Source organism: Pristiophorus japonicus, chromosome 10, assembly GCF_044704955.1.
Source record: "Pristiophorus japonicus isolate sPriJap1 chromosome 10, sPriJap1.hap1, whole genome shotgun sequence".
NCBI classification, from domain to species: Eukaryota; Metazoa; Chordata; class Chondrichthyes; family Pristiophoridae; genus Pristiophorus; species Pristiophorus japonicus.
Genome location: NC_091986.1, coordinates 207,156,444 through 207,170,399, shown reverse-complemented (window position 1 = coordinate 207,170,399; position 13,956 = coordinate 207,156,444). Strand labels below are relative to the sequence as shown.

Below are 13,956 nucleotides of genomic sequence, written 5' to 3'. Positions count from 1 at the left end.
GAAAAACCAGTGCAAGTACACAAAGGATGGGCGAGAATGATTGTGTTCAGCAATTTTATATTGATTTCCAGTGGGTGCAATGGTAAACAGCAATACCTGTACATAACAGACTGTAATAACTGATTTGAACTGCAGTTGAGGTTTATTTTGCTGTAATTTGGAGAGCAACATGTTTATATTCTTTAGTTCTCAGACTTATCTTTATTTTGAAATATTATAAAAATGATCTGAACCCAAGTTACATTTATTTCTCCCCTATTTTACTCCAAGCTTTTCTGCTCCTCACAATGTAGGGTTGGGTATATTATTGGTGTCCGGGTTACTCTTGACCCTATTTTAGTAGATTTGGCAGAAGTTATCATCGAATGTAGCACATGTGTTGCTCCCCTGTCGTGCTGACTGTCTCCAGCTATCATGATTTGCATCCTGGTTCCCAGGAGTTAGACCTCTAACTGAATCAGCCAGGCCAACGACGTGTCCACAAACCCCTACACTAACTCACTCTCCTTTTACCTCTCCCTGACACCATCACCTTTCCTCGTCCCTCTGTTGCCAGATCTGAATTTTTTTTGTCGGCTTGAGCCAGTTGTCTTGCCAAGTACATATTCCATCAAACATAACTTGTAGTAATTTCTTGTCATTTGTAGCTTTGTTGCCACAAGCATATTGACTACAGATTGAAGATTTTTAATTTTAGAAAAACGAAATGCAATTTTTAAAATAACCTCCACCGTTGAAGTAAAGCTTGGCCTATTGTGTTCTGAGGGAACGTATGCACGTGAGAATGCAGATAGCTGGTGCCACACATGTTTTTCTCTTCCTATGCTGTATAAAGCCATGGACCCAGACCACAGGTTTTTTTAAACCCCTGCTTAAAAAGATTACATTCTTTGTGACTTGGGATCATATCCTTCAGAAAAAGCAAATGGGAAAAGCCTCTTTTTTTTTTCCTGTGATTATGATGAACCTTATGTTCTTTCCATCTGATCAGCTGGAGTTTTCTCCAGAAATTAATCTTTGCACCAATCGCATTTGATATCATGGAACATGCAGTCCTTAATGGTACATGCATGTGAATACAAGCTGAAAATAAAACCATTCCCAGCCTGTACTGAAGAATAGGGCTCTGCTTAAGTTGTCATCGGCAATCCCTCGAAACGAGGAGGAGTTGCTTCCACGTCAAAAAGGGATGAGTTCACAGATGTTTCAATGAAGGACCTAATATTCCAGATCACGAACTACATCTTGAAGGGTGGAAGATGCCTGTGCATGGATTTTTTTAACGTGGGGTGGCCGTTGCACACCAACCACGACACGGATAGGTCTTGATCTAGTGGCAAGGATTAACCAGACGACTGGAAACTAGCTCTGCTGTTTCTAAGTTAACATCATCATAGGCAGTCCCTCTAAATCGAGGAAGACTTGCTTCCACTCAGCATGAGTTCTTAGGTGGTTGTACAGTCCAATACGAGAACCACAGTCTCTGTCACAGGTGGGCCAGACAAGTGGTTGAAGGGAAGGGTGGGTGGGGAGCCTGGTTTGTCGCATGCACCTTCCGCTGCCTGCAATTGGTTTCTGCATGCTCTCGGTGACGGTACTCGGAGCTCAGCGCCCTCCTGGATGCACTTCCACTTAGGGCAGTCTTTGGCCAAGGACTCCCAGGAGTGGGGATGTTGCACCTTATCGGAGACTCTGAGGGTGTCCTTGTAACGTTTCCTCTGCCCACCTTGGGCTCGTTTGCCGTGGACGAGTTCCGAGTAGAGAGCTTGCTTTGGGAGTCTTGTGTCTGGCATGCGAACTATGTGGCCTGCCCAGTGGAGCTGATCAAGTGTGGTCAGTGCTTCAATGCTGGGGATGTTGGCTTGGACGAGGACGCTAATGTTGGTGCGTCTGTCCTCCCAGGGGATTTGTAGGATCTTGCGGAGAAGTGGTTGGTATTTCACCAGCGATTTGGTGTCCACTGTACTGAAGTGTCTATTACGGCCCTGTAGACCATGAACTTGGTGACTGTTTTGAAGGCCTAGTCATCAAACACACTTTTCCTCAGGCGGCCGAAGGCTGCACTGGTGCACTGGAGGCGGTGTTGGATCTCGTTATCAATGCCTGCTCTTGTTGATAGGAGGCTCCCGAGAAAAGGGAAGTGGTCCACGTTGTCCAGGGCCGCATCGTGGATCTTGATGTCTGGGGGGCAGTGCTGTGCAGTGAGGACAGGCTGGTGGAGGACCTTTGTCTGACGGACGTTTAGTGTAAGGCCCATGCTTTCATATGCCTCGGTAAATACATTGACTATGTCCTAGAGTTCAGCCTCTGTGTTCACAGACTCAGGTGTCGTCCGTGTACTGTAGCTCGACGACAAAGGCTGGTGTGGTCTTGGATCTGGCCTGGAGACGGCGAAGGTTGAACAACTTCCCACTGGTTCTGTAATTTAGTTCCACTCCAGCAGGGAGCTTGTCACCCCTCGCTGCCATGCTCCACCTCAGTTGTAAGTTAACAATCATTGACTGACCAACCACATGCTCTGAAGGCAACCATTTAAATTAAACCAGCGGGCAAAAGAAACAAACTGAAATCTGAGGAACATAATAGAAATTTGCACTTCAGAAGATGTCCACCTGCTGGGCTGTTGCCGACTTAATATGGCCACTGACATTGACCCTTGCAATATATTGCATGCAGCAAAGTAACAGAAGTACCCGCTCATTTCAGGCAATATGTTAACTTTTGCTAAAGGCTTTAAATATGGTGTAAAATGCAACAGCCCATAGTTGATAGACATGATTGATCTTTGGAAATGTTGCTGAAAGAAAGACTTGCATTTTATATAGAGCCTTTCATGACCATGAGACATCTCAAAACACTTTACAGCCAATGAAGTACTGTTGTAATTTGCAAAATGCGGCAGCCAATTTATGCACATCAAGCTCCCACAAACAGCAATATGATGACCAGATAATCTGTTTTTCTGTGATGTTGATTGAGGGATAAATATTGGCCAGGACACCGGGGATAACTCCCTGCTCCTCTTCAAAATAGTGCCATGGGGTCTTTTACGTCCACCCGAGAGAGCAGACGGGGCCTCGGTTTAACGTCTCATCGAAAAGACGACACTTCCAACAGTGCGTCACTCCCTCAGCACTGTACTGGAGTGTCAGCCTAGATTTATGTGCTCAAGTTCCTGGAGTGGGACTTGAACCCACAATCTTCTGACTCGGGCGAGAGTGCTACCCACTGAGCCACAGCTGACATTAGCAGAAGACCACTGGTCCAACCAGTCTACTCTTCCAAACATCCTATAGATTCCATACCATGATTCTGGGTTTAATAGCTCGGATGCTCCTTCATCCTAATCTTTAAAAACCTGGCATGGATTTCTGGTTTCATTGTATTCCCATATTGTTTTTTAAAAAAAACAACCTACATATCCCTGTAGCACCCTTAACCCTAAACTCCGTTGTATGGTCCTTGAATCCTGTGTCTGACAGAAGAACCTTCTTGGATCCAAATCCAATGTCATTTTTTAAAATCCTCTATCAAGTATCCCTCATTTGCCACCTCTTCAAAGAATAAAGCGTGAGGGTAGATGTTCTCATTATTGAGCCCCCTCGGGTCAGAATTTTCTGTCGTTAGACTTGTCCATGTCCATTTAATTTGTGTCATTTTGCACTCAAAGTTGCTGTAAGAGATCGAAACGGCACAGCACCCTCTACAGGGCACCTGGAACCAATGTGACCAGGGTCGTCATAGGCGGTCCCTCGTATCGAGGATGATTTGCTCCCACGCCAAAAAGGGATGAGTTCACAGGTGTTTCAATGAAGGGCCTAATATTCCAATCCCGAACTGCATATTGAAGGGTGGAAGATGCCTGTGCGTGGATTTTTTTACATGTGGTGGCCGTTACACACCAGCCGTTACACACCAGCCACCACATGGGCTTGAACGAGCTAGGTCTTGGTTTAGTGGCAAGGATTAACCAAGACGACTGGAGACTAGCTCTGCTGAACGGACCTCGTGCGAACACGTCGCACTGTGGGATGGCCCATGGGCCCTCACCTCTTCTGGGCTCCAAACTCGCGCCTCTCCTGGGCCCCGATCACACTGCTCTGCAATCTCTCGCTGCTCCTGATGTACCTCCAATCAGCAACCTGGATTCTGGTGACTTTCAATCCACTCGCCCTCTTCATAGCCGCCGCCGCCCTCCTGCACCAGCACGTGCTGTACCTTGAAGTGGTATGCTCCATGCTGCTCCCCCTTTAAGGCCCCGACCTGCTGCTGATAGTCTTCATAGGTTGGGGCCGCTGTGCTGAATGTCGGCTCCACGCAGCTCCTCCTTTTAAGACCCCGACTGGTAAAGTGCAGAGTCTGATCCAAATTGTGCAAGTTAGTAGTGAATTCAATGTCAAATCGTGTACAGAAAGTGAAGGAGAAAATGAACGATTGGAATTGAGAGAAAAAAGACTTAAAAAAAAAATTAATTTACATTAAAACAAATCTCCAGTTAAAACCTGAAGAAATGGGACTTCACACTTATAAAAGTTTATTTTCAGTGCCGGAGTGGTTGTTTGGCAACATTTAAGACTGATTGCGTTAAAAAGGGCACACAGACTTATATGGACAAGCCCCTTTCTGTGGCGCGTTTACTTAAGAACATAAGAAATAGGAACAGGAGTAGGCCATTGGTTCCTTGAGTCTGCTCCACCATTTAATAAGATCATGGCTGATCTGATCTTGGGCTCAGCTCCACTTCCCTGCCTGCTCCCCATAACCCTTGACTCCCTTATTGTTCAAAAATCTGCATCTCCACCTTAAATATATTCAACTACTCAGCCTCCACAGCTCTGAGGCAGAGAATTCCACAGATTTATAACCCTCAGAAGAAATTCCTCCTAATCTCAGTTCGAAATGGGCAACCCCTTATTCTGAAATTATGTCCCCTAGTTCTAGATTCCCCACGAGGGGAAACATCCTCTCTGCATCTACCTTGTCGAGCCCCCTCAGTATCGTATGTTTCAATAAGATCACCTCTCATTCTTCTAAACTCCAGTGAGTATAGGCTCAACCTTTCTTCATAAGTCAACCCCTTGGTGGATCGCGGGTTCAGGCCAGCGATTGCAGGAGCCAGTAGCAAGGAAGGACTTCTATTTGTTCATGTCTGAGTTCTGTGCATCTGCCACCCGGTGGCTGGGGATGGTTTTGGATGAAGGGTGGTTCTGGATAAGGGAGGTTCAACCTGTATAGAAAAAACATACAACCGTAACAGGTAGTTAATACCCATTCCGATAGGACAAATGGCTGGCGCACGTGAGCAGTTCTTTGGTTTGTCGTCTCTCTCTGTTTAGAGCTCTCTTCGGTAAAGCATGGGATCGCTCTGTACGACCAGCTAAACTTCTGTTTTGTTCTCCCCTCATACCATCCGAGAGCAACCTTGAGGAGGCTACTTTTATTCTCTTTAGTGTTGGTCTAACCCTGGATATTGACGAGACCTTTTGACTTGTATTGGTTCCCCTAAAAACTTAATATCCAATTAGACTTCTAGTTCTTTGCCTTGATTCTCGAAACAAAGCCCGCCTTAATGATGTCTTATGACTTTGACCACGTTTTCTCTGTTTACGTTTACCCAGGGTTTTTCCTCTGGAAATCTCTCTCTCTCCTCTATTCTCTCCTTGGATCCCAAGAAGCCAAACCAGAAAACTGTTCGCCCCAGCATGTTTTTAACGACTAAGCAACATATTTGATGCTCTCTCAACCTATATCCCATTCAAAGTCTTTCCGAAACAAATTGTCTTAAAGATAGATAAACAAAACTTAAGCTTTAACTAGAAAACCACAGATAATGGTTCATAGTGCAAAATACTATAACTTCTCAGCAGAGTAAGACATTAGCATTTCTGAGCATCTATTATCAATCTAGGAGACATCTTGTCTCCAAGTTCTAAACAACGATTTAAAACACAGCATATCCGGCCCAAGTTTCCACAGGAGTTGCTCCTATTTTTTTTGGAGCAACTAGGTTTTTTTTTGAGTATCCAAAAAATTGCAATTCTCCACATTTAGTTTGCTCCAGTTTCAGTGAATTGATTCAGTTTCTTTTTTCTAAAAGAGGGTGTTACCAGCCACTTATGCCTGTTTTGGCCATTTAATCAAGTTTAGACAGTGAAAAGTTACTCCAAACTAACTTAGGCCAGTGTATGTGTCCACTTTTGTACGCTCAAAAACTTTGCGGACACTTTAGAGATCGAGCGCAGGTGGCCAGAGATTTGGGGGGGGGGGGGGGAGGGAAGTTAGAGGATTTTCCAAAGTATTAAACACTTCTCTTTTAACAAAGAACCATCATCAATATGATAGTGTTATAGGAATGCTATATTTTTTAAAAATCCCAAGCAACGAGACTGAAACTAGGTGCTATCAGCGTGATTAAACTGAGTATATTTTTAGTAAAGATAGCTAGATATTAAAGTAGTGGAAAATCTTTGAAGATCCCCCCCCCCCCTTCGCCGGAACAAAACTCTTCCTCTCCTCCCTTCCCACCACCATTCCCAACCAACCTGTCTCTTATGGCCCTCAGCGTGGGAAGGCAGCGGTCGACCTGTGCGGCAGGCCAGTCGGCCTGGGATAGGGACAGAGTGCTTCGGGCCCCTCCCACACAACCTGCAGAGCGTCGCAGAGATTCGCACTGCCAGGAGCTACTGCGCATGCGTGCACACCCTAGCACGCATGTGCAGAGGTCCTAGCATTGTTTTCAGGGCCGGGACCTGGCCCCGCCCCTACCCCTTGTGCTGCACCACGCCGAGTCCGAAGACATCTCGGGAAGCATGGAGATTACAAGGTAAATTTTAGGCGCCCTTTTTATTCTAGAAAGTGTGCGCCGTTCTAAGGATCGGTAGAAACTTGGGCCCATCGTATCAGTTTTATACATTTTTAGGCATCCTTGATTTCTAACTACTTTTGAATGGGAAGCCAGATAGCGAGGTGCCGTTTTTGTCGTGTTTAACTGTGCATTTGCACTCGCCTGACCTTGCTATCTGATTTGCACATAAATAATGGTGTGCGCTTTTAGTTTCGCTCTTTTACAATAAATTCTGGCCCCTAATTTCCGAAATATCTCTTGTAGCCCTCTTCCCTGTGATAATTCTATTTTCCTGTAATCCATTTTTTACATTTCATTCTAATATTTATTCTCTGTATGCGGGAAAGCCAATATGTGTTGCCCTGAGGGGATTGAGAGTCAGCCGAGTAATTATGGTACTGAAATCATGACTTTATATTCCACAATAGCACGTTGTGAAATTGGATAATTTGTTGGCTAACACCAGCAAATGAAAGCTGCTAATTTTTTTTGTAGTTTAAAAACCCCTGCTGATAAGTTCCTTTCGGGAAGGTGACTTGTTGCCTCTGCCCAGTCTGGCCTAATGTGACTCCAGTTCCATGGTTTCTAGCAATCGCCTTGGCAACAAATACTGACTTGCCCACATCCCAAGAACAAAATTTAAAATGATTCTGTTGCTTTTCTTTGCACCAGTTTGAAATTATCAATAACCCTTTGAGAATGTGGATGATCTGACCAAGCACGGCTTCAACGGTTTATGGAGGGTGCTAGTTGTTAATGATTAAAGACTACAAAGTAGATCATCTTTTGTCTTTGTTCACCAACGTGCCCGTCATGTTCTGTCTTTATGTACTTTGGTTATATTTTCACCTTGTCACATTGCTTGTACTTAGCTGGTCAACAAATTTTGACAATCATTTTCATTCCAAACATCCTATGGAAATATTTGGACCTCAAGTGCTGCACTCGTTTAGCTAAGGTGTAAAATTTGTTCTTGACAGTGTTTTAATGCAAGTGACTTGTGTCTGTTCGTATGGTATATCAAAACATTTATCTGAAAGCAAATTCCATGTTGCCATTTGGACACATGGTCAAAGATCTCTCTCATTTGCTGTCAAGGCCATCTAAATGCGTACCGCTTGCTGGGCTGAAATCAATATATTTAACGATGGTGTGATCGTTCATGTAATCAACTGACCAGTGAACATACTCCAATAGTGTAATACATGCTCAGTTCAGTGTTCTCCCATATAAAGTAAACTGCTGCCAGTGCCGCCTCTATGTGCTTACTCAAGTTGTGTAAGTAAAATTTCAGTTGCCCTCATTAAGGAGAATATTGGGAATGGGAGCCTTTTCCCATTTTTGGCACCTAGTGATTAAGAGCTTTGGTGTGAAACATTCCTGGTGGTATTTATGGATGTCTGGAATTGATGTTGTATGCCATGTGACAGTTGTAGCAACTCCTGTGTTCCTGGCATAAACTTGAGGCTGTGACTTGCTTGTGTGCTGGCAACTCTTGCGCACAAAGGCTGAGTTTGCTTCAGGATTTCAACATTTTGACCAGCTTTATCAACTATCTTTGCCCAGCATAAATCATATACTTATAGAATCATAGAATGATTACAGCAAGGAAGGAGGCCATTCGGCCCACTGAGTCTGTGCTGGATGTTTGACCAATGAAGCTGAATGTTGCAATGAACGAGATGTGCATATGGAATAGTTAAGTGAAAAACTTCATGCCCATAGAGGGTGCATGAACAACAAGTAGTATAGGTGATGAACATGTCATTTTTCGTCCCCAGCAATGTGCCTGCTCTAGATAGTTCAATCTTGCATTTTATGTGGTTTATTGTTGCAGGTTCTATTGAGTGATCATGACATTGACCATTTTGAATCCGGCCAATGCTGTTGAGCAGAAATGGCCGTACTTTGGGTTTTATAAAGATTTGGGCACAGTGATGTGAAAACTGCATTATAATTGGAAATGACTCTACTGGTAAATTAACAGCATGTTGATGCAGACCTGAAAATTTTGGATGTTAATACATCTGGAATGTTCAGCTGATGGGATTCAAAGGCTAGTTTATATGGATTTTCAATGACTGACCATGTGTTATTTTGCAGGGACTGGAACCTTTGGGCGAGTTCTGCTGGTCAAAGACAAGAAGACAAGAGAATACTGCGCTTTGAAAGTAATGAGCATTCCTGATGTAATTCGGCTTAAACAGGAGCAGCACGTGCACAATGAAAAAAGTATCTTAACCGAGATTCATCATCCATTTCTTATAAAGCTGTAAGTGGGCTTGTGTTTAGTTGCGATGTGTTGCACTTAAACTCCATATTCCAATTTAGGCAGTGTTGCTGGTGTAAGTTCCTTTCCACGGATGGCAGAGTTTACATGTATCTATAGCAACTTTAAGTTGAGTCATTAGTTTTTATTTTGCTTTCATTGAACCCTATTTTGTCATCTTTAATATACTATGATGGGAAATTAAGATTCTGAGGGGGCTTGACTGGGTAGAGGCTGAGTTTGTTTCCCTTGGCTGGAGAGTCTAGAACTAGGGGCACAGTCTCAGGATAAGGGATCGGCCATTTAAGACTGAGATGAGGAGGAATTTCTTCATGGTGGTGAATCTTTGGAATTCTCTACCCCAAAGGGCTGTAGATGCTCAGTTGTTGAGTATATTCAAGGCTGAGTTAGATAGATTTTTGGGCTATAAGGGAAGTGAGGATTGGGTGGGAAAGTGGAGTTGAGGTCAAAAATCAGCCATGATCTAATTGATCGGCGGAGCAGAGTTGAGGGACCGTATGGCCAACTCCTAATTCTTTAGAAATTTTGTTTGATTTACTGCACATGAAAAATGCAGAATTTTGAAGAATTATAAACATTTAATCTTCATGAGACAAAATCTTAATTGATTTCCATGTAGGATTGGCGTCATAGGCAGTCCCTCGTATCGAGGATGACTTGCCTCCACGCCAAAAAGGGATGAGTTCACAGGTGTTTCAGTGAAGGATCTAATATTCCAGGTCCTGAACTATATCCTGAAGGGTGGAAGATGCCTGTGCATGGGTATTTTTAATGTGTGGTGGCCGTTGCACACCAGCCACCACACGGGCTTGGGTCAGTGGCAAGGATTAACCAAGACGACTGGAGACCAGCTCTGCTACACAGACACAGTGCACACACATCGCAGTGTGGGCTTGGACAGGAGTTCCAACTACTAAAGAATGTCTGAGCTCGATGGAGTGCAGTTGCATTTTAACATCAAACCAGGTTAAAAATATTTCATTAATTTGCAGTATGTTGGAATTTGATTAAAGTTTTTTGTTCCTCTGCATTTCTCCAATTCTGTCAAAATGCCTGTGTGCCAGGGTCCAATTTCTACCCTCTTGTCTCCAGTAGTGTAACATTTCACTGGGTTATCAACTTGGGCACTTAATAGCTGGGTCAGCTCCCATCCTTTGGAACACTAAAATAATGTTATTTTGAATTTGTTCAGGGCCACTGATTTTTGATAACTGAATACGTCCAATTATTTTTCTATTACATGGGATGCTAGGATATTTGATGTTGTTTAGGAATCTCACTGTCATTCGATATTTTTTTTACTGAAACAATAAATCAGTGATCTTGTCGAATGGTTGGTTATTTTTCTCCCATTCTGACCTATCTATCGATGTTTAACAGGTACTGGACACATCACGATGAACGCTTTTTGTATATGTTAATGGAATATGTGCCCGGAGGAGAACTGTTTTCGTACTTGCGCAACCTGGGACGTTTCAACAATAGTACTGGACTTTTTTACTCTGCAGAGATTGTGTGTGCAATAGAGTATCTACATGCCAAAGATATTGTTTACAGAGACTTAAAACCTGAAAATATTCTTCTCGACAGAGAAGGTCATATTAAGCTTACGGACTTTGGATTTGCAAAGAAACTTGTTGATCGGTAAGTCCTTGCCTTGGCTAACTCCTCTTAAAGGAGCTTGGTGCCCACTTTCTATCTAGAAATGCTTTATTGTGCAATGGAGTCCCTCTTGCAGAAGAAATATAGGTTTCTAGATTTTAATAGTTCCATAGAAAATGAGAATTGATGGCTTTTTCTGGACAAATAATTTGTTATAGCCTAGGCCTGCTGATTGATATCCACTTAGAAACAATGGAAAACATGTTTGGAATCACTGGTTGCATTAGCTTGACCTCCACGAGGAGCTAACCTTAGTGATTTAATTTGAAAGTAAAACCAACATTTTTCTGCTGCTTTTAAGCACAACTACTGAAATTTCAATTGGAGATATTCTCTAATGGATAAAATAATTTCTCCATGCTGGTGTTAAAGCTCAGGAGCTGATGGATTAAAGTAATATGTTAAGCAACAAAATATTTTGTTTTGAAAAATTCTTGTGTTCAGAAACCTTTTCTTTGAGAGTAACTGCCCTGTCTTGGTGCTGAACTCCACAGACCTGGAACATCCGATGTTTGATTGAGTTAGCTGATCGCAGTTGATATGGTTGGCCTCAGCACCCTTGGGCTAAGAAAAAGGAAAGTTGACCCTTCATAACTGATACTTAACGACTCCTACTGGAAAGCACATTAGATGCGAGTAAAGCGCAGGGATGAACTCGGCTATGACTGAAATTTTGAAATGTTTTTCTATAAACTGTTTATTTGTTCCCGGGATGTAGGCATCGCAGGCAAGACCAGCATATTTATTACCCTTAAGGTGGTGGTAAGTCGCCTTCTTGAACCACTGCAGTCCATATGGTGATGGCCCCAGATGTTAAAGAGGACTTAGCAGGCTCGGCCTGGCTGGGTGTGCAAGTATCGAGTCCAAAGCCAGTGCCTAGGTCGATGTCTGATGTACCGTCCAGTTTTATTTTTTTGCAGGTTAAACTGAGTGGCTTGCTAGGCCATTTCAGAGGAGCAGTTAAGAGTCAACCACATTGCTATTGGTCTGGAGTCACATATAGGCCAGACCAGATTTCCTTCCCAGATTACTTTTTACGACAATCTGGCAGTTTCATGGTCACCATTACTGATGCTAGCTTTTTATTCCAGATTTATTTAATTAACTGAATTTAAATTCCCCAGCGGTCGTAGTGGGATTTATACTCTCGTCTCTGGATCATGAGACCAGACCTCTGGATTACTAGTCCAGTAACATAACCACCACGGTACTGTACCCCTAAAAACTGCTGATGAATAGCTTGGATTTATGACAAGGCAATGCTCTGGGCTAGATTTTCTGCCGATGTATAGTCAATGGGCAGACAATCTAACCAATGTGCCCACTTGAAGGAATGTTGGCAAATGGTGAATGGCAGAGATTAAATGAATTACTGGTCTAAATCAGTGAGAATGTAAATGCTGAGTTTGAAACTTTACTTCAAGTCGCCTTCATGTTGATTTTGAGCAAATGTAAACATAGATGATTCAGGCCACAGAGCAGTGTTCTCCATTATGTCAGCCACATTTGGCTAATTGGGAATTCAGATGTGGTTAATTAAATTTTTGGCCAGTAAATTAAAAGAGTAATAGTACATTCCCAACAGTGACAATGCTCATTCCCATATTGTTTTGTGGGCTTTAATTCCTTGGCAATGGCATATTGGTTATCTGCTAAATTGGTGTGTAACACTGGTTTAAAAAGTTCAGAATCATGGAAACACCAGCAACATAATATGGGTGGGGAAGCTCATATCGTCATCTGCTCAACCGATTGGAATAACTGCTCCAGGCCAGCAGAGGAAATCATGCTCAACTTCTAGCTAGCGGCTTCAACAGGGCACTTCATGGCACAGGGCAAGCAGCATCTGGCTTGTTCAAGTCAACATTCTCAGCAATCACACTGCTGAAATCGAAGTCCTGCTTGTGACTGCTGGACAAAATCCTTGAAGCTGCACTAAGATGTCTGAAAAATTCATGCTAGAATTCCAAACATTGAGAGGGACCGAAAAGTTTTGCACTGAATGGTGGTCGATATTAAGTAAATATACATTTACCTGCATTTTGTGTAAGGCGTATTCGATTGTGTCAGCTGTGGCTCTGCCTCTGAGTCAGAAGGTTGTGGGTTCAAGTCCCACTCCAGGGACTTGAGCACAAATCTAGGCTGACACTCCAGTGCAGTGCTGAGGGAGTACTGCACTGTTGGCGATGCCATCTTTTGGATGAGACGTTTAACAGAGGTCCCGATTGCCTCCTCAAGGGGATGTAAAAGATCCCATGAAACTATTTTGAAGAAAAGCAGGTGAGTTCTCCCCGGTGTCCTGGCCAATATTTATCCCTCAATCAACATAACACAAAACTCAGATTATCTGGTCATTATCACTTTGCTGTTTGTGGGAGCTTGCTGTGCGCAAATTGGCTGCCGCGTTTCTCACATTACAACCGTGACTACATTGGCTGTAAAGTGCTTTGAGATGCCCGGTGGTCGTAAAAGCACTATGAATCCATTTTTGCATAACATTTATGCATGTGATGAAAAGGGTGTTGGTGTGGGTAATTTAACGATTTCCATTGGAAAACACTGCCCTAGAGGTCGTGCAGAGGAAATTAGCAAGGCTCATTAAACTAGGGGATTTGGCAAACATTGAAAGATTGTAAAGGACGTCAGGAAGACCTAGAAAGGTTAGTGAAATGAGACAATATTTTAATGTGATGAGATGATACATTTTGATAACGCACAGAATGGTAGTAAATTCCATATACTCAATGGAAAGATACTGAAGGGTGCCAGTGAACAAAGATCTAGGTTCAAATAAATAATTACCTGAAAGCGAGTGGGCAGGTAGATAAAGATACAAAAAATGGAAACAACAGTATTGGATTTATAAATGGGAGCAGACAGGGGATAAAAAAAAACAGTAAAAGGGTTTATTATTTGAATGGGGAGAAATTACAACATGCTGTGGTGCAGAGGGACCTGAGGGTCCTTGTGCATGAATCCCAAAAAGTTAGTTTGCAGGTGCAGCAGGTAATCAGGAAGGCGAATGGAATGTTGACCTTCATTGCGAGAGGGATGGAGTACAAAAGCAGGGAGGTCCTGCTGCAACTGTACAGGGTATTGGTGAGGCCGCACCTGGAGTACTGCGTGCAGTTTTGGTATCCTTACTTAAGGAAGGATATAC

At 43.1% G+C, this 13,956-nt stretch overlaps 1 protein-coding gene across 1 annotated transcript in view; it reads left to right on the top strand.

The window, feature by feature from the left end:
- Positions 1-13,956, top strand: part of prkx (protein kinase X-linked) — a 137,429-nt gene that overhangs the window by 48,551 nt on the left and 74,922 nt on the right. Inside the window, exons 2-3 of the mRNA XM_070891646.1 lie at positions 8,948-9,116; positions 10,515-10,778. Of these exons, the coding sequence (XP_070747747.1) occupies positions 8,948-9,116; positions 10,515-10,778 (433 nt within the window). The remainder of the gene's footprint in view (positions 1-8,947; positions 9,117-10,514; positions 10,779-13,956) is intronic.